The 20273-nt window shown below is 41.0% G+C and overlaps 1 protein-coding gene across 1 annotated transcript; it reads left to right on the forward strand.

Moving 5' to 3' along the window:
- Nucleotides 1–365: 365 nt before the first annotated feature.
- On the forward strand, nucleotides 366–19787 carry ppm1ba (protein phosphatase, Mg2+/Mn2+ dependent, 1Ba). Its single transcript, XM_019253004.2, has 6 exons — nucleotides 366–733; nucleotides 8454–9370; nucleotides 9690–9807; nucleotides 10962–11076; nucleotides 11677–11734; nucleotides 16267–19787. Exons 2-6 carry the CDS (start codon nucleotides 8483–8485, stop codon nucleotides 16294–16296), a joined length of 1209 nt encoding a protein of 402 aa, XP_019108549.1. The 5' UTR covers nucleotides 366–733; nucleotides 8454–8482; the 3' UTR covers nucleotides 16297–19787.
- Nucleotides 19788–20273: the final 486 nt, after the last annotated feature.

Raw genomic sequence — 20273 nt, forward strand, 5'->3', positions numbered from 1 at the left:
CTATGGTTTTTTACCAGTGCAAGGGAGGCAGCAGCAGCCATGGTTTTCTTTGTTCTTTTGTTTGTTTTATTATTTAGAAATAAATCATCACAAAACGCAAGGATTCAGTTTGGACATTCATCTTCTTTTGCCTGCGTTAAACCACATCCCCATGGTGCATCAGTGGCCTTTTGATTTTGTTTGGTTTAAAGTTTAATTTGTTTTAATGGACAAATGGCCACTACAGTATGTCTAAAGTCTAAAGTCTAAAAATCTGTAGTGTTTACATTATGTCAGAGGAGAGCGGTGATTGACTCGGTGTTTGACCAATCACAGGTCAGCATCGAATCGGCGTTTGTCCAATCACAGGAGAGAAAGGGGGCGGGCCGCCTCTCCCGCACACTTGCATGTTGAAGAAGAACGTCATCTGCCTCATACATCTAGCTTTAGCCGAAATTAGCTCAGTTATTCAAGTCATAGACACTTCGTTTTTAACCGACAGCCTCCGCAGCGGCTATCCACTTGGTGCTCCCCTGGTTTCACGGTGCCAAACATGTATATTAAAGCCTTATTCCGGTGCAGGGACATGCTGAAAGGAGAACTGATCGTGTGAAATGCTGGCTAGCCTGTGATCAGCTAGCTGCCGGAGCCGAAGAGGGGCCGAGAAACATTAAAACGAGAGATAAGCCTCATCACAACAAGCCTGCCACTCAAAGCCACGAGAAGGAGGACTGACAGACACAGTTCCTACAAAGTAAGTACAAATCCAGCACGATGACACTGGCTGGACAACATTTTGACAAGTGTGGACTTCGCTAGCTGCTAGTTAGCAACACAAAGTGGCCTCATTTTCAGTTACAGCTAACGTCTTTTTTATGCATCATAACGACAAAACTGTGGTTATATAATCTCCATGGTGATTATATATGATATTATCGACCTGCCGGATATTTAACACGCCCGGGTTTGTGTTTGTTGTTATCCTGTGTTTGACTGGACAGCGTTCAAATGTGTCATTAGCATCAATCTGGCAGTTAATAATAGGTTGAAGCAGCTTTCTGTAGATAATGTAAAGCCTGTATGAGATAATAACCACACTTGGTTTTGTTTATTTATTTATATATCTGCTGCTTATGAAGTGTGACTCACATCAGATGTCTGTTAACCATTTATTAGATATATTTTATTCATCCAACCACGGGGAAATGTACTTAGAAAACAAGTAGAAAAGGCAAAACAACACAATAAACAGAAAGAAATATCTATAACCTACACAATACACAGACAGAAATATATATAACCTACACAATAAACAGACAGAAATATCTATAACCTACACAATACACAGACAGAAATATCTATAACCTACACAAAACAGACAGAAATATCTATAACCTACACAATAAACAGACAGAAAAATATCTATAACCTACAATAAACAGGCAGAAATATCTATAACCTACACAATAAACAGACAGAAATATCTATAACCTACACAATAAACAGACAGAAATATCTATAACCTACACAATAAACAGACAGAAATATCTATAACCTACACAATAAACAGACAGAAATATCTATAACCTACACAATAAACAGACAGAAATATCTAACCTACACAATAAACATGAAAAACAATCAACCTTCAGACAGACAAGTACTGAGGATAAAAGTGGCATGATATATATAAAAAGAGTATTGTAATGTAAAGTGACCATAGTGTAGGAAATAGTGTATATAAATAAATACAAATATAGTGAAAGTGACCATGATACAAATTATAAATATTATTATATTATAGAGTAGCATCAAGTTTTGGAATTTTCAGCATCGAGGGACTAAAGGTCGACTTTTCTCTTGTAAAGAAAACGTTTAACGTTTTCCTTCAACTGAACACATTTATTTGACGATTCTATTCTATATTTATCACTTATCAAAAGGGAAAGCCCAGAAGATCATCAAGGACCCATCTCTCTCTCATATTTTTTTATGTAATTCAAGTTTTTATTTCTTTTATCTCTGGTGTTTGATTAAATTAGATTAGATTAGATTAGATTAGATACACTTTATTCATCCCACCACAGGGAAATATACTTATTATAGCAGCAGAGGAAAGTGTAGCATACACTACAGAATTAGAAAAGTAGAAAACACAATAAACAGACAGAAATATCTATAACCTACACAATAAACAGGAAAAACAAACTTCAAACAGACAAATACTGAGGATAAAAGTGGCATGATGTATAAAAAGAGTATTGTAATGTAAAGTGACCATAGTGTAAGAAATATTGCAAAGAAAGTGACCATGATACAAATAATAATATTATTGCAAGAGTAGTGACCATAATATAAATAATATTACAAAAGTAAGTGACTATGATATAAATAATAACTGCAAGGTATAAATGAAATAAAATTGCAGTGAGACATGAACAGGAGACTACAACATGATCAGGTGGTGCAGGTGTTGTAAAGTCTGAAAGCAGCAGGAACCTGTCCGTCCTACACCGTGGGTGTAAGTCATGGTGTCGCCTAATTATGGATTTAAATGTCATGTTATTTATTCCCATTCTGTTCTTGTTTTATTGCCTTGTTGTGGGTAGTTTTATTGGCTTGTTGTTGGTGTGTGTGTTTGTGTGTGACAGTGTGTTCCAGAAATGGCAGCATCATCACTGGCATGTTTGCGTTGGCACCTTGATGTGAAATCCTGCACTAGCCATTGCTGTTTTTTTTTTTTAACCTATGACTACTGTGTGAGTCTACTGGCCTCGTCCCAAAGGCGTTTATTTATCTATACGTCCTGAATCGATTGAGTCACTTCACGCGCTCAGACACGGCGTTAACTTGGAATAGCTCAAAGATACGTTTGTCAAGTGCCAAAGAGGTGGAGACGGATAAACCGTGCATGTGTGTGTCTGAACAGAAAAAGACCAGAGTTGCAGATTCATTTGCTGATTACACTGTTTTCTATTTTAGAATTAGCCAGCATGTACATACTGCTCGTGTAAGCTGATGTCCCGAATGATACCAGTGCATAAAAATCTGGAATATGCATATGACACTGAGGTGCAAACCTTTATGTAATGTACTTTTGTTTCAGTCAGATTGAACTACTAATCCATGTACATAAAAAGTTATATTTGTAAATAAGAAAAGCAGCTTGACTGCGACTCTGTCAGCTTGGATGAAGAAGAATCTGGACTGATTTTAAACCTATAAAATACAGTAAATGTGGCCAAGACTGGATCAGGTCAACCATCTGGATACATTTTACTGTCTGTTAGTAGTATGAAAACACGTTGCACATGCTGATGCAGTGTGTCCTTCAAGAATTAACTTTTGAAGCAGTTACTACATGGCTAAATGTTGAACCCGTGCAATAAAATATAATTTATCCCTCTGCCTCTGCTTTTCACCACATCTCACTGTTTCTCAACTTTTCTTAAGAAGGCCTGGGAGTCAAATTGAAGACAGGCCAGGTTTCTGGTAAAAGACAGAAAGTATATACAAGTACACACGCTCTTCCTGTTGCAGGGAGCCTACTCGTAGGTTCAGTATATCCTGACACATTTGCTTTCCTCCTCTTTGGCTTGTAGTCTGATAGACTCCTGTCTGGTCATATAACAGCCCCGGCTTACCTGACGCCGCTGCACTGAAGATGACTGAAGACGTCTCTCCTTCAAAGAGCACTTGTTCTGGGAAATTGACTGCTTCTGATGCGACTTCAGTGATGAGTCATCAAAGAGGAGGATCTGTGATATCCCCCGGCCTGTTTGTTCCATCTCTCCAATTTGTAAAAACCGAGCTCATATTGAGGGAGAGAAACCCATTCTGTTTGAGTTACAGTTTTAATCACAACGTGAGGGCAGTGCGTTGCACCAACCTGGAGTTTGTTACTCTTTCGAAACCGTACGTGGCTAATGGATACTTAATCATAGGTGGCGCCAGGGACGGGCCTACAGGGCTTAAGCCCTGAATGTTTTCAGCAAAGCCCTGAATCTTTACTATTCAACACTAAACCCTGATCATAGCCGCATAGGAACCAATGTGTGGGACAACTACGTTTACACAGAACTTCACCGTATCGCTGTTGGCAGCGCGGGTCGTATGTATGCACACTGTGTGTTTTTTATATGAACGTGACCTCGAACAGCTCCTGTACTTAATCAGCAGAAAGATGATCCCCTGCCTAAATGGCAATATAAGCACATTAGTGGAAACTGATCATTTTAAGATCTACCCCATGCACTCAGCATTGGCTTTTTTCAACCAGAGATAACTGCAAAGAGGAAGTGAGTCAAGACACGGACTTAAAGAATACTATGTATGCTGCAGTGCTTGATTTCTCTGATTTGTTTTAGCCACTGAGGTTCTCCGTCTCATGAAGCTCCTCTCATTGACTACTGATCGAATCACAGTAGTTTACTTCTTCAGTGTTTATCATTAAAACCTCACGTCTGTATTCTTGTGGTGAACCATCACGCGTTGGTTTATAATATAAATCTCAGCATTACTCGCAGTATTAATGGCAAACCCCAAAATCGCTTAGTAGATGAGTCAATCGACAGTAAAATTATTGCCAACAACTGTTTTGATTGATTTAATCATTTAAATTTTTCATTCAAAAATGACGGGAAATGTTGTTTTTAGCCTCTCAGATATGGATATTTCCTGCTTTTCTCTGTTTTCTATCATATTAACCTGAATAATGTTGGCATTTGGATTGTCAAAAGAAGAAATTTGAAGACATTTTTCACTATTTATCTAGAAAATAATGGACAGATTAATTGATAATCATTCACTTATTTGCCATTGGTCAACTACACAGGGAATATTTCATAGTGGATGATTTAGTATGAAAAACAATATTCAGACACTACTCAGGCCGTTCCTTTCATCTGCCAGTCCAGTTTCTGTCTGTAGTGCATCATGGTAGGTGGCTCTTGACTAGTCTATAGATTTTTGCTTATTGCACTGCATTATCGGATCATTTCTGTATTCACATTCAGGCTAAAGCAGACAGATACATTGCACACACTGGGTGATTTTTAAGACACAGCACTGCACAACTCGCCACTGTACCCTGAAATGAACAAACCTTTGACTACTGCACCAACTATACTTTTAGGATGAAGCAGGAGGGTCTTTATCTGGCATCAGTATCCCCTTCTGGCTATCTCCGGTTTTCTGACAATCATGAATGCGTTTCTCTCAGTTGCACCTGTTTCTGTTGGCATGTTCACAAGGTATCGTGTTGACTGATAGTTTTATGATCATGTTGGGTTAATTCATTGCTCATTTGCTACATTTCCTCACCAAATTGAGTAGTTAAAATGAGGATGTAAGCTGTGACATCACATACTGTACTCTGTATGTCGCCAAATGAGAGTCTGGAGAGAGAGAGAGAGCTGTTACGTGAGAGGTAGTTCAGTGCTGTGTGAAATCTGTGGTCTGTGTTTGACAGGCTAATCTGGCCCTGCGTGGATCCCATCAGCAGCTGACTGTTAAATCGAGTTAGCTTGTTAAAGCTGCACTTCTTGTCTGAAGTCTGAGACCTGTGTGCCCGTCTTTGAGCCAGCTTTTTAACTCTGACCTGATCCTGCCGTGGGAGAAGTGTGTGTGTGTCGTGAGTAAATCAGAGCATTAGTTAGAGACGTAAACCTAAAACGTCATACATCTTACATCACATAAACGGCTACATGTAGGCAAACACACGCAGTGGTACGGCTTTGCAGCCCTCTTGTCGCAAGCTGCAACCACCAACACCTACTGCTTCTGTTGCTAAGGCAACCACTCAGCTGCCACTCCAAGCTGTGTAACCATGGAGACATCAGACTGGGTGACATCATTCCCTGGAGTTCTCAGTGCTTATGTATTTATGTTTTGTCTTAATGTGCTGACTTACAGAGAGCCTTGAAATAAAAGGGCGCTCGTCTCAGTGCAGTGTGTACGCGGCTGCTGCACAGGTGAAAGAGCAAATGATCCGGTTTGGTGATTGTGCTTTGATATCTGCTCGATAATAAGTTCAGTGTGTGTGTGTGTCTGTATTCCATCTGATATGTGATCAGTGCGTACGTTTGTGTTTTGTCTACTGATAGCAAAACAAAACACACCTGTCTTATCTGATAGGAGACTGGAAGTCAGACAAACCTGATCATTCACTCTTTTATAAAAAAAATAAAATAACCATGATCAATACTGCTTTTGGTTTTTGGATCATACTGCCAAAAACTGCAGTTTCTTGAATGGCCACTTGAGGCTGGCTACAGAAGAAGTCAGTCACCATAAGCTCCCATATTACACAGCAGAAATAAATGTTTTTTTTTTTGTTTTTTTTACGATAATTTTTTGGCCTTTTGTGCCTTTATTGATAGTACAGCTGAAGATAGACAGGAAGCAGGGGGCAGAGAGAGTGGGAGTGACACGCAGTAAATTAGCCGTCAGATGCCGGATTCGAACCGGGGCCAGCTGCAGCAAGGACTATAGCCTCCACACACGGGGCGGCCGCTTAACCCACTGCGCTACCGACCGCCCCAAAATAAACGTGTTTACAGCCTGGTACAAAAAAGTTTTAGTTATAAAATTAAAGTTATACATAATTACCAGCATGGCTGCTTTGATTGACAGGTGGGTGCTGTTACGGGTGACTTGTTTGAGCACCCAGATGCCATTCAGCCTGTCTCAGGTCACAAGGATGCTCAACGTCTTTGCTGAGTTATAGATCAGCCCGGAAGAGTAAGAACTGCCAACATAGCAGCGTCCAGAACCACATACTCTGATCTTCAAAACGGCTCTTCACAAACCTGTGGTTGAAGTCACACATGACATGACCCCCCATGTCGACATTTGTAGAAATGTAACCATTAGTCTTAATCACGTTCACCTTGAAAGACCCGAACCTTGCAACTTCTTTCTAAGTAGCATTTATTGATATTTTCATGAATTAAGGTGCCATTTCCAAGGCTAAGAGGCTATTAAGTAGTGTGACAATCAATAATTTTGTATAAGTTCATGTTCTCACGTTATGTAACCAATTAAAGTCGGCTGGATATTTCTCTCCCATCAAGCGGCTTGATGCTGCTGTTCATTAAGCTAATGCAGGTGCAGTTCTGGACAGATAACACTTCCTCTCGAGTTTGTTAATGCTCTTAGTAGCCACTTCTGGCTGGCCAAAGAAGCTTTTAAGCCTGCTCCTCACTCTATTAAAGCATAAACCAAAGTAGCTGTGCTATTTCTGGATATGATGAGCAATGATCACTGTTTGGTTCAATTGTTCTTTCAGGCCTGTTAAGTAAACAGGTAAAGAAAAGAAAAAACACATACATGCTTAAAAGCTCCAACAGTCCAAGACTTCCACAATCTCCTAAAAAGAAATCTGTGGGTCCATCTGCAGGGTTTACATTTTCAGAGAGTCAGTTGAGATCTGTAATCTGTATTTGTTAGATGAGACGGCATCTATAATTTTCAGAATTTTGGAAATATATGCTATTAAATGAAGTAACTGACTCATGAATCTTATTTCAGTTCAATTCACTTACAGGTAGTATTTGTTTGGAGGACAGTTCGTGCATTTTTAGGTATAATTGAGAGAATATATGCATCAGGATTGGCTGAACTTTTTTAATCCACCCATGGCAGCATGAATATATATATCTTGTCATTCAACAGATCAGGTGTCTGCAGATATGAAGTTTTGTCTTTGTGAAGTGATGAACGTACTGCAAGAGAGCACTCAAAGTATCATCTGTGCTACTATATTCTTGCTTGTTTTAATATGTTAGTTGTGTGAGAACATCTTGATGATTAATGTGACTGTTCCTCCGGCTTTAATATCCATAAAGACGAACGCTTTAATCGTATCTCTTGCTGCTCCTTTTCAGTTTAATGGTCGCGATGAACGGTTATTTGTTGCGCACCTGCCGTTCTCAGGTGAACAGCTGGATCGGAAAGTCAGAAGTTAACACTCATCGTAGGAGCAATGCAGTTGAGGCAACGTGCACAATATCAAGGGCTCTACTACTGGTACATCTAAATTTAACGAAGCCATAATTAATGTTAATATCTATGCCTCCATAAAAATGTCAGCTTAGAGAAAGAACAGTTATCACACAATGATCCACACACACGGGCCTGGGGGCAAACTGTGAACAAGGAGTACATCTTAGAAAATAAATGTAAAGTAATGTAATTTTGGGTCTTCCTTTACTTGAAATAATAATTCTTTAACTATCTCTCAGAAAAGTATGTATTTGGTATATATATTGTGGGATGTGAGCACAGCTGTTGTGTAGCTGAAAATACAATCAGTAAAGTCGTAAAAGATGTCCTAAAAGCTACCAAACTACCAAACCAGATGTTCATTCTAGTATTGTGTCAAAATATTACAGACCTGAATGGACTGAACTGTTGACTTCAAGTCTTTCTTTTTCTTTTGTCTTGTGTGTGTCTCTTTTTATCGTCTCCCACAGCTAGCAGTGGGTCTCTCTAGGGCAGAGCCATGGGTGCGTTCCTGGACAAGCCCAAGACCGAGAAGCACAACTTACATGGTGAGGGAAACAACCTGCGCTATGGGCTGAGCTCCATGCAGGGCTGGCGGGTGGAGATGGAGGATGCTCACACAGCTGTGCTGGGGCTTCCTGCTCCTGGTATGACTGACTGGTCCTTTTTCGCTGTGTACGACGGTCACGCCGGCTCGAAAGTTGCCAACTACTGCTCTAAGCATCTTCTGGAACACATAATCAGCGCTAGCTTTGAGGCAGGAGGGACGCAAGGATCCCAGGCTGGTTCAGACAGCTCCACCACTGAGCCTCCCGCACCGGTTCCTCTGACAGTGGAGGCTGTGAAAGTTGGTATCCGGACAGGCTTCCTGAGAATTGATGAGCACATGCGCAGCTTCTCTGACCTTCGAAATGGCATGGACCGTAGCGGCTCCACAGCAGTGGGAATCCTCCTGTCGCCCGACCATTTCTTCTTCATTAACTGTGGCGATTCTCGAGCTGTTCTATACCGCAACTCACACGTGTGCTTCTCTACACTCGACCACAAGCCTTGCAACCCACGTGAGAGAGAGCGCATCCAGAATGCTGGCGGCTCAGTGATGATTCAGAGGGTTAATGGGTCACTGGCTGTATCGAGGGCCCTGGGGGACTACGATTACAAGTGTGTGGAAGGGAAGGGCCCCACAGAGCAGCTGGTTAGCCCCGAACCAGCTGTGTTTGAGATGGTTCGGGCCCCGGAACAGGATCAGTTTGTGATCCTGGCGTGTGATGGTATCTGGGATGTCATGTCCAATGAGGAGCTGTGCGAGTTTGTGAAGTCTAGGCTTGAGGTGTCTGATGACCTGGAGAGAGTCTGCAATGAAGTGGTGGACACCTGCCTGCACAAGGTGTGTACACATTTGTTTTTGGTCAGATAGATTGAAATGAGTGGAATCTGGCAGAATCACAATTAGTTTGTAAAATTATTGTTTCACCAAGAGGCCTTTTGAATTCCCTGCCATAAATGTACAATTTCTGTTCTAAAGAGACATAACAGAATGTTTTGTAACAGCTTAAATGTCTCGGGCTAATAAGGCAATGGTCCCCCAAATAAGAAAATAATATGTTTAGGCAGTTTCGACTTGAGAGTCTAGAGTTTAGCACTGCACAATAACTCCTTCTCTTACCTGCCCTCTCTTCATTCCTCTCTCCTCACATCCATCTTAGGGGAGTCGGGATAACATGAGTGTTGTGTTAGTGTGTTTGCCCAACGCTCCCAAAGTGTCAGAGGAAGCTGTGAGGAAAGACGCTGAACTCAACAATTATCTGGAGTCTCAAGTGGAAGGTGAGAACGGACGGGTGGAGAAATATGAAATATAATGGGTTAAATATTCAAAAATTGTACTTTATAATTGTCGTATTTGTTTACTTTCTCCTGAACAGCTGCATGTTTACATTATTTATAATTAGTAACATCCATTAATACTGTTGTTTTAAAAAGGTGTAGTTTTTCCTTCTCCAGTGGAAACTGTGTATTATATCTGTCTGCATGTTTTCTCCACTGACACTGCCACTCTATTGTCTAACCTCCAGCCAAGTTAACTCCGGCTCACAGCAGACGAATGACACCATCCTGACCTCCTTTTCCATTTCAGCAGGCATCATTCCCTCTTTATTCCCTGTTCGCTCCTCTCCTCCCTCTCCCTCAGTAAACGCATCTTTCTCTCTCGTCCCGCGTACAAACACTTGTTTGGAAGGAATCCCTGCTCCCTCTCTTGTCTTTCTTTCTGTACTTTTTTTTCCTCATTTCATCCCATCTTTTTTTTTTCCTCATGATGCATGAGGCCCTCTGATGAACACAAACAGCTTTTCTAGTCTTCGTTGGTTATGCAACCTCCCTCTCCTGGTTACGTTTAGTTCATATAACATCAAGGCTGGTCAAAGATGAAACGTATTCCTAAACTCTCAGACTACACACAATGAGTCGTACCTGATTTGTCTTGATCCAAAGAATTGAAACACCTGTGTCTAGTATTTGGAAGACGCTATTTAATGCAGATGGCAACACAAATTATTTGTTTGTAACTCCAGAGTGAACTCAAATTATTTCACATTTTAGGGTAATGCAAAAAAATTTGGTTTTGGTGAAGCAGAGTAAATATTTGGCTCCAGATACTGTCTAATACTGGAAGATAGAACGAAAGAAAGGGGGAATAGAAAGAGGAGAAAAGAAAGAGGCAGAGGAATGCTCTGGCTGAACATCGACCTGGCCTCATGCCACTCTCAACTCGGTTGCAGGCCTCTTTCTGTCACCATTTCTCTCTCCCACTCTTTGTCAGACACTTGTTTCCACAAATTCACTCGTACGGTCTCCATCTTCACATTTTTGGTCCCGCTCCTCTGTTTTCCCCCTTTTTCCTGTCTCTCCCCAGCTGTTCTTGGCTATCACTATCAGTTAGTACTGACTTGTGTTAACAACAATGACTACTGTTGTTTTAGAGATGCTGTCTCGGTCAGCGGAGGTGGGGTTTCCGGACCTGGTAACAGTGATGAGGAACCTGTCCACCGACAACAGCATGCCCACTCTGCCACCAGGGGGAGGCCTTGCCAGCAAGTAAGGACCTCCACCCCTCAAAGGGATACTTTAATATATCTGGCACAAATGCACACTTGGACTTGGAAAGATGATCTGATTAGGATATGGTGATCAAAGGCTAAGGTTATTGTGATCTCACAAAACTTTGCTTTTGGCCATAACTCGGTAATCAGTACGGCAATTATGACAAGATTTCACACAGATATCTAACAGGATAAAACGATGAAGTGATGACATTTTGTATCCAGAAAGTTGAAAAGGGCAACTTCATTGTGACGTCATATATTCTGCTTTTTTGGCCAGTATTCAACACCACGACTCAGCAAGAGAAACAAGAGATAGTAACCATATTTGTAGCTCTACTCTCGGGTGCATGCCGTTAAACTGTGGTGATTGTATAGATCTTCGTGTTGAACATGTGCATGAAGATTCAAGCTGTAGCGTCTGTGCAGTATCATCCATATCTGAAGCACTGTAAATGGCAGTAGGGTGGTTCTAGTTTGAGAACCATACCTATCATACCACACACGCCCTCTGTTGTTGCTTTTACGCATGATTTGAATTGAATAGTTCAAGAGACCTAATCACTTTTTTTTTGTATCTGTGTTCGTCCTGCAGACGCAATGTTATTGAAGCAGTATACAACCGTCTGAACCCGTACAGGGAGGAAGATGGGGTGAGTATTAGTTTATGTGGTGAAGATGAGCTTTGTTCTTTGACACTTTGACACACTCACACAAATTGAACGCTCGAGGCTACACAACACATCTGAGATATCAGCTGTCTCATTTACATATGAGTTCATGGGTCTCTGAAAACCTCTTACTCTTCTGTTGATTCATCCCATCTGGTGGACCAGGCTGGTGCTCTGTGTGTATTGTATTTATACTCACATTCAAAACCATAGCAGATGAAGTTTTACAGTTGACTTCAGAGGTGGCTTTGAGCCCATTACACCCATTATGATAAACATCTGTTTTTTTTTTCTGCGCATGGTGCATGATGCACACTTTCCTGTCAGCTCTCATCGCGGGTGATGCATGCATGACAACACAGCCTCGTCAAGTCTTTGTTCTTTTACCAAATACGGGGTCTTCCTGTGCGTCAAAGATTTCTTAGATCAATTCATTTGTTTGCTCCCTTTTTTCTACATTTTCTCTGTCCTAACACACACCTACCTCAAAGGAGACTCGCCGAATCAGTCAGTATTTATTACCAAAGTAATACAAAATACAATTCCAAACACAAGTATCTGCCACTTATACTAGAACAGTGTTTCCCTTTTTAATGATGAAGCTCTCCTGAAGCTTTTTTATGTGTTGTTAAATTGTAAATACAAGTGGCAGACTTACACACACCCCTGCACACACTGAAGGTAAAATTCTAGTCAAAACTAAATAGAAGTAGTAATGCCAGATACCAACACAATGCACCGATTTAGTGCAACACTAGGTGTTGTGTTGCAGAACGTATTACTCCACTGAAAAACCAAGTTTTAAGCACACATTGTGTAGACTTGAAGTGTCTCTGAAAGGTTGGTAGCTCCTCCATGGATGACTATGGCTTTATTCTTTATTATTTTGCTAATTTCATTGCAAGGATGAATAAAAAATGATCTGAAAAGTTCAATGATCCAGTACTTTTCAAATCATTACTGCAGCATCATCTGTTGTGGAGAAATTGCTGAAGTCAAAGGTCAATGGTGAGGTCAGGAAGGAAGAAAGTGTTCAGCAGCCTCTGATGTCTTATGCTGTATTATTTATTGACGCTTGGAGAATTAGAAAAGGAGAAAGGAGAATTAGAGACACTCTCAAAGTTCATCAGAAGTGCCTGAGTCGGTCTCACATTCTGCCCAACTCATCCTGGTGGATCGACTTTAAACCCCAAGATAACCCACAAATACTACACACCCAGGATTAGTCAAAGAGAATGTCTTTACCCATGCAGGTGTTATTGTCAACATATTCTAGTCTGGAGACACAGATGTCTGTTTACGCAGATTGGAACGTCAACAGCAGCTATCTATTATGTCTAAGAAGGCAGCAATAGGTCTCAACCATCCTCTTCTTTGCTATCTGTCCCAATGCTCAGTATGGTTCCAGAGACCGCATGCAACTACATAAGCACAAATGCAATACAATCCTTTTTTCTGATAAATGTCATTTAAAGTTCCCCTTCCTCCTGCTCAATGAGCGAGAGAGTGAATGAAGCCAGGGAGCAGCGTTACCAAGAGCAAAGCAGTGAAACCGAAAAAGTAACCACTGTTTGTTCCTTGTTTTACAGCCGGTACATTCGAAAGCACAAATAAACAAGACCACACATCTGCCACAACCCTGTGGGAAGGACTCACGTTGCCAGATTTTGTTTTAATGCAGCCAAAACGCAAACTTTATCCCGTCTGCTGCGCCTCTCCGTGTGTGTGTGTGTAGCGTGAGTGTAGAGCAGTATTTAATGTTGGTTTAGAATTCAAATGTCATCGCTATAAACGAAGCATTAAACAGCCTCACAAGTAAACCTATAAACTGGAAAATAAATGCCACAAATTGTGGCAAATTGTGCGTGGAATGCACTGCATGTGTCATGCAGAGACCTGTACTTTATTTACTTTACTTTATTTTGTGTTGCAGTGGTTGCTGGTTACGTACGGTATGTGTTTTTACATGATTGATCACGTGTCTGTGAGGGAACAGCACACTGAGTCTTCAGGACCGTTAGCATTGCGGTCACGATAAAGCTCTGTCCGCTTGTTTATTAGCTGTTGCGTCTGGTGTGTTCTTGTATGTTTGTGTGTGTGTGTGTTACTGATGGACAGGTGGAGCCAGACTCCCAGAAGGGGTTTTGTGTGTGCTCGTCACGGAGGTCTTAGCTTGTAGTGTCGTCTTGGTTTGTCTGTGAAGACGTGGAGCTACTGTGATTGTTTTCCTTATGCGCACATGTACATGCACACATTCACACAAGGATGTTTTCTACTCTGCTTATACAGTAGGCCCTTATGTGTCACAAGTTAGTGCCAAGGCCTCAAATTTTCAAATTCTACACACAACGACTTTAAATAGATTTGAGTTGTTCTTAATTTAAGGAAGCTGTAATGTTTAATCAGTGAGGACTACATAATTACATAACAGCATTTACTTGTATGTCTACATTTAAAGGTGCTATCAGTAAAATATGGCAGGGCTTGACAGTAACAAAGGAGAAATTGTCAATCAATTTTAGACACATAAAAATAGGAACAGCAAAAAAAATAAAAAATCACCTCAAAATAAGTACATCTTTAATATTTGTCGCATTTAAACATTATTGTCACAGTCAGAACCGGAACCGCACAGCACTGCACATGCATCACACAGGCATCTGTTTCAGAAACCAAATTAAGTTGTGAGACTGTGAGGTTGTCACAATGCTAAAATTTTAAACTTCAGTACAATTCTAGTTGAAAAAAAGATAGTCGATACCTTTTGATAACAGGCAAAAATAAGAAATATTTTATTCTTTTTAACAACCTGCACACAGTGCTAGTACAGGAGAAAGTTACTAAACACACATTGAATACATTACCATCTTTCTAGTAGTAGTTATTTCTTATGTCACCATTTTAATTCTCAATACTTATTTTAATGTTTACTCACAAACTACTTTGTAATACTGCAATTTATGATCGTCCTTATGGCAACTTCAGTACTTTAGATACTGTTGAATATATAATTAACAGAGATTGTATTGTTGTAAAACACAATATCAACAAAGTATCAAATTATCAATAATTTAATAACAAGCCTAGTGGCACGTATCAATGTGTAAACTGACTCAGCTGAGGTGCTGCTACAGTATTACAACTACCATTAAACCTGACGTTACAGTGACATTTAAAGCTTTATCTGCAGTACTTATTTTATTCCGGGATGAACTGACAACAAAATTACAACATTTCCTCTCTCTGTGCAGCAGGGTGGTGCAGTGGTTAGCGCCGTCGCCTTCCAGCAAAAAGGTTCTGCATTCAAACTCTCTCCAATACTGTAGTGCCAGTGCGTCATACTTTAAATGGGGCTGGAGCACAGTCAAGCTCGGTCTCTAATAGACTCCAAGGATATTTATTATTTATTTTATTGATCAAAATCGCGAGTGAACAACCACACTGACGGCAGCATGATGTTCAACCAGTCAATAAGCACAGTGATTGAAAAGAGCCGCAAGATTTAAGTGAATGAAGGCAGACGAGACAAATAGAAAATAACTACTGATGGCACCTTTTAATCCTCCAAAGATCGCAGCATAAATTAGTGTAATTGTTCAAAATATAGTAAAATGGTGTGTGGTAAAGTACACACACACACACACACACACACACACGCACACACACACACATTGATAAGGGGTTGTATCGATTTGTCTAACTGTATGTTCACCTCTGATTAACGCAGCCCTCCTGTTTCATTTGGTAAGTTGATCACATATATAACTGTTATACCCCCTCCCCCACTGCCCTCCCCTCATGTGAGGAAACACACACCCTCATCCACACACACACACACACACACACACACACACACACTCACTCACGCTTTCTTACAGGCATGCAAGTGGCAAAGCTGCTACGCATAACCCCCCCACCTCCCCTCCCCTGTCACTCCTCCATCAGTCTCCCTGTTTTGATCTCCTCTCTAGCATGTGGAGCTCCATTTTAAGAGTTTTTAAGGCGTGTCTGTGTGCAGACATGGCTCTCCAAGGTTGGATGAGGATGAATGGTCGTTTTTTTTTTCTGGTCCTGTCAGCCCCTCCCTCTCTCTCACGTCAACACGCACACACACGAACACGCATGCACCGGGCCCTACACGCATGCATCGCTGTCTCACTCAGTCACCCTCCACAACTTGCACGCCAGTTAAAAACCAGTCTTCGTTTCTGTGTCGCTCCCCGCGGTAAAGACCGAAGGGATTGTTGTGTTGGCATATTGTCGCAGAAAGAACCCACACACTGAAGGTGAACGTGTGCCCTGGCTTATGCTGCTTTATTTATTTATTTCTATATTTTGTTGTGTTGATCAGAGGACCTTGAAGTCCGGGGCTGGGGAACAAAATCACTGTCACCGTCATGTCAGACATTCGATAACGATATGCCCACTTTTTGTCCTCCCTCTTTCCTTTCTTTCATTCCTCCTCCCCTCATCTCTCCTCCTTCTCCTTCCTCTTGCTGGCTTTCCTCTTGCAGAACGGAGCCGAGATGGAGGACCACTGGTAGCTGTCCAGCACAACTGCCCGATCAAAAACAGGACCACTTTTCCACACGAGATCACATCCATAGTCACCTTTTTAATTTCCTCTGGGATATTTTTATTTTTATTATTATTTTTTTTTTAGTACCCCACCCGCCCCACACTGAGAGATCAATCCAAGCCGAATCTTTTTCTTTTACAAAACACACCTGGTGTTGGACGACTGCAAAACAGATTTTTTTGTTGGTTCTTTTTGTAGAACAAGAACAGGGAAACATGCAGAACGACTGCATTGATAGTCTGAAAGCAGAATTGCGTACACAGTGTAACCGAGGAGAAGCAAACAAGCACAGTTTCTCTTGCCCGTCGTTTTCTTTGCTTTCTTTGTGGTGGTTGTTTTTGTTGTTGATTGACTGACGGAGACGCGGGAGCAGCAGCCCTGCTCGGCTCCAACTAAGAAGAGAAGGGAGGACCTCGCAGCTCAGTCATCTAGCCAGCCAATACCAAACCAGCCGCTCATGAACGAGATACTGAATAGACTGAAGTGGTTTGTTGGCTTCATCTTTTTTTCTCGTTTTGTTGGCATTATTTCTTATTAAGTGTGAACGTAACTTGCACCTGACTGGCAGCCAATCGACCACACAAGCCTACGACTCCCACACACCTCCAAGCTACGCTGTCCAAGTCGGGCGAGCTTTTGGGGGGTTCTGGGCATTACTGGTACTCAAACTGGGGGGGGGCCCAACACTTTACCTGTCCAACCACCCAGCACGCTCGAAATGCATCACTGAACTCCCAGATTTAAAAAAAACAACAACTTCTGAAGTCCTCACTATCCAAAGACCTCCTGGTTAAAGCCTCAAAATCACACGGGGGCTACACACCTGTACAGGAGGGGAGAGTCTGCCTGGCAACACATTTCAGTTCAGCTCCTCTATGCCGTGTCCAGGCTGCAACAGGACATGACACTCAAAGTGTGATGACTCTTCTTGCACGTCCCTGCTCACTCTCTTTCCTCCCATCTCTTAAAGGATATTACCAAACAGTTGATTTCTCACTCTTCCCCGCTGTCTGTCTCTCTCTCTCACTCCTTTCGCTTTCGCCGTCTCTTCATACGACAGAAGACACTCGGCTTTCCTTTGCGTTAGCAGACACATTGCCAGAATCATAAGCTTTTGAGCCTGCTGTTGTTTCAGAGATAGAAAGATAGAAATTATATATTAAATTCATATAAATATATATATATATATATAAATAGATATATATTTTGATTTCTTTATTTCATCTTAATTCCCAGACATGGTATTCGTTGTGGCCTAATGTGTGTGTGTGTGTGTGGTCTGTATGTGTGTGTGTGTGTAGACAAATTAAAAACACAGAACAGTTGCACACACAGCGTTCCCGCACAGCAGCTTTCCAAAGACAGGGTTCGGGATAAAAGGAATTCCAGCTTCTTCTTTTTCTTCTTCTTCTTCTTCCCCATTTCTTCTCAACACACGCACACACGCGAACAATCCTGCTTCTGCTACAGCACGCCTTTTCTATCTCCCAGATATCCTGTGTAAAAGAAAAAACAAAAACAATGTCCTTTTTTTTAATGTTTTATGGTGTATATGGCTTTTCAGAGTACTGTGGCTGTGGTCCGATGGCAGATAGATAACAAACGACAAGGGGAGCGTGACCTTGTGCAGCAGATTGGGAGAGAGAAGTAGTTTTTGTGTGTGTGTGTGTGTGTGTGTGTGTGTGTGTGTGTGTGTGTGTGTTTTCACTGTATGAAGTAAAGGATGGACACTGTAGGACAGATGAGAATAGGCCCTCCACACGCAGCTGTGTTCACACTGTCACTGAATCTACACATTTTTCCGCAGCTACCTTCAGAGACTCCAGAGTCCGTTTCATTTCTGTCGACCTAAGCACTAATTCAGAAATGGATATTTATCAGAAAAGCCTCTTTCTTTCTTTAAAACAAGCTCATAGACAAAGTGGACACACACACACTTGTCATGTGTGTTCTTTTATGTACATGCATATATACAAACCTGTAATATACCCTTTTTTTTTTCCCAGTCATTCAATGTGCTTTTTGAAGTGGCAGTATTGAAAGAGAATAGGCCTGACAGAGTTTGCTGGCTGATTTATGTCCTTGTGGTACACTTACTCTTGGTGCCATACGACAAATAGGTACTTGAATGTGTAGTTCTTTTGCAGTTGCGTTGTTTCAATGGGACGATTTCAATTTTTATTTTTATTTTTTTCTTTGTTTGTGGTTGAGGGAGCGGGAGGGACGGGATCTCTATAGTTGTGCATGTTTTGTGATGGAGGGAGGAGTGTAGTATTTTGTGTGCGAGTGGGAGATAGCGGGCATGTTCAGTGTGGTGTAACACAACGTTAGACAGGAAAATCATCATAAAATCATCACAAGATAATGTTTGTTTTTTTTAAATTCAATTTTAAATGACAAAATAGATGATTTAATTTGCATTGCTTCTGAGTGGATATTGTTCCTGAGATTAAATCAGTCCAACATTATATTTCCTGACTTTTTAACGTTGTTTTACCACACACTGAACGCAGCCCTCGCTTTGAGTTTATGTTTAAGCTATATCAGACACTGGGCTAGGAGAGGAATTAAGGGAGGGAAGGAGGGAGAAACATTTATTTTTCTGAATGTAATTTTTTTTCATTATTCACACTGATTCCACTGCATGGACTGAATACGAGCAGCACTGCAGCATCACATTTTCTCCTCATCAGTCATTTGATGACAAAACAAAACTCTCTTGGCTCCCTTTTTTGTTTTGGAAAGAAAAAAAAAATTAAGTACTTGATCATTATTCTTGTTGTTGGAATATAATCTGAAGAGTCACATGGGAAAGACGTCAGACTTTTTTTCAAAAGGAAACGAGGTGACGCCTGAATTATTCGACGCCTGGCTTTGTTGAGTAAAGTTTTTACACGGCGTGCCGTCTCCTGAACCTGACAGTCATTCTGTGCCGGCTGTGGTTGGATGAGACCGCGAGGATGGCACAAGACGAGGTGAGAATCTGGAAGCGGTGACAACATGGCACACGTGACATTCCTCGAGTGGGATTTTTAATTTTTTTTTTTCGAGCATGGAGATGAACCGTTGTACTCTCTGTCACCTCCTCCTGTCGTCTCTGGTCTCTCTTCATATACATACTATTTAGAATTGACAGATGTGTGATGGCAATGATAAATTCCACACTCGTTTTTATTTATTCCTGTGCTTTTCAGCTCTTATAAAAATAAAAAAAATGCTGTATTTTGGAGACGGAATGAGGTAATGAGAAACTAAATGTGCATTTGAGAGTATAATGTATGGCCCACTCAACCTTCACCTTTGACCTTATTGAGAAGACTAAAGGAAGGCAAGGTTTATGAAACACCCAGGGTATTCACCATTCCTTCTTCCTGTACTAATTTCCAGTATGCTATTGTGATGTTACAGACCATACATTGAACATAAACGTCAATAAAAGATGGATTTAAGTTTAAACGCTTTAAACTTCTATTCTTTTTTTTTTTCCTCCCAGTGCCAAATGAAATGTCACTTTGTGTCTTTGTAAGCGTTCACTGTTCAGCACAACACAACAGAAAGTTCATTTTTTTTGTTATCCAATAACAGTTTGTAGCCTCTGTTCTGACTCACACAAAAAGCAACCTTGTAGCTCAGAAAAGAAAGCTGCCAATACATGAAACGCTTTTGAATGTGTTTCCTAAAATATGATTAAAGTTGTTTGGGCGCAGAAAGTTGTAACATAATTTAGACATTTGAACTTATGTCCAGTTTTCTCACTGACACAAACAACTGTCAGCTTTCATAATGCCACATGTTGAATCAAAAATATCTGCAGGCAGAAATCCGGTTAAAGATATTTATCGATTTATTTTATATTTATCTATTTTGTCATTCAGCACGCAGCCGGTCAGATTTGTGCAGTTGATGCGTTACTTAAGATGCTTCTCCAGTGAGTGCAGTATC

The sequence above is a fragment of the Larimichthys crocea genome, chromosome III (assembly GCF_000972845.2).
Source record: "Larimichthys crocea isolate SSNF chromosome III, L_crocea_2.0, whole genome shotgun sequence".
NCBI lineage: Eukaryota > Metazoa > Chordata > Actinopteri > Sciaenidae > Larimichthys > Larimichthys crocea.

Excerpts from the sequence above, each read along its gene's own strand:
- ppm1ba (XM_019253004.2), top strand. The coding sequence starts at position 8,483 with ATGGGTGCGTTCCTGGACAAGCCCAAGACCGAGAAGCACAACTTACAT. Across the intron at positions 9,808-10,961 it reads TCTGGAGTCTCAAGTGGAAG|AGATGCTGTCTCGGTCAGCG; the intron begins GTGAGAACGGAC and ends CTGTTGTTTTAG. Across the intron at positions 11,735-16,266 it reads CGTACAGGGAGGAAGATGGG|AACGGAGCCGAGATGGAGGA; the intron begins GTGAGTATTAGT and ends TTCCTCTTGCAG.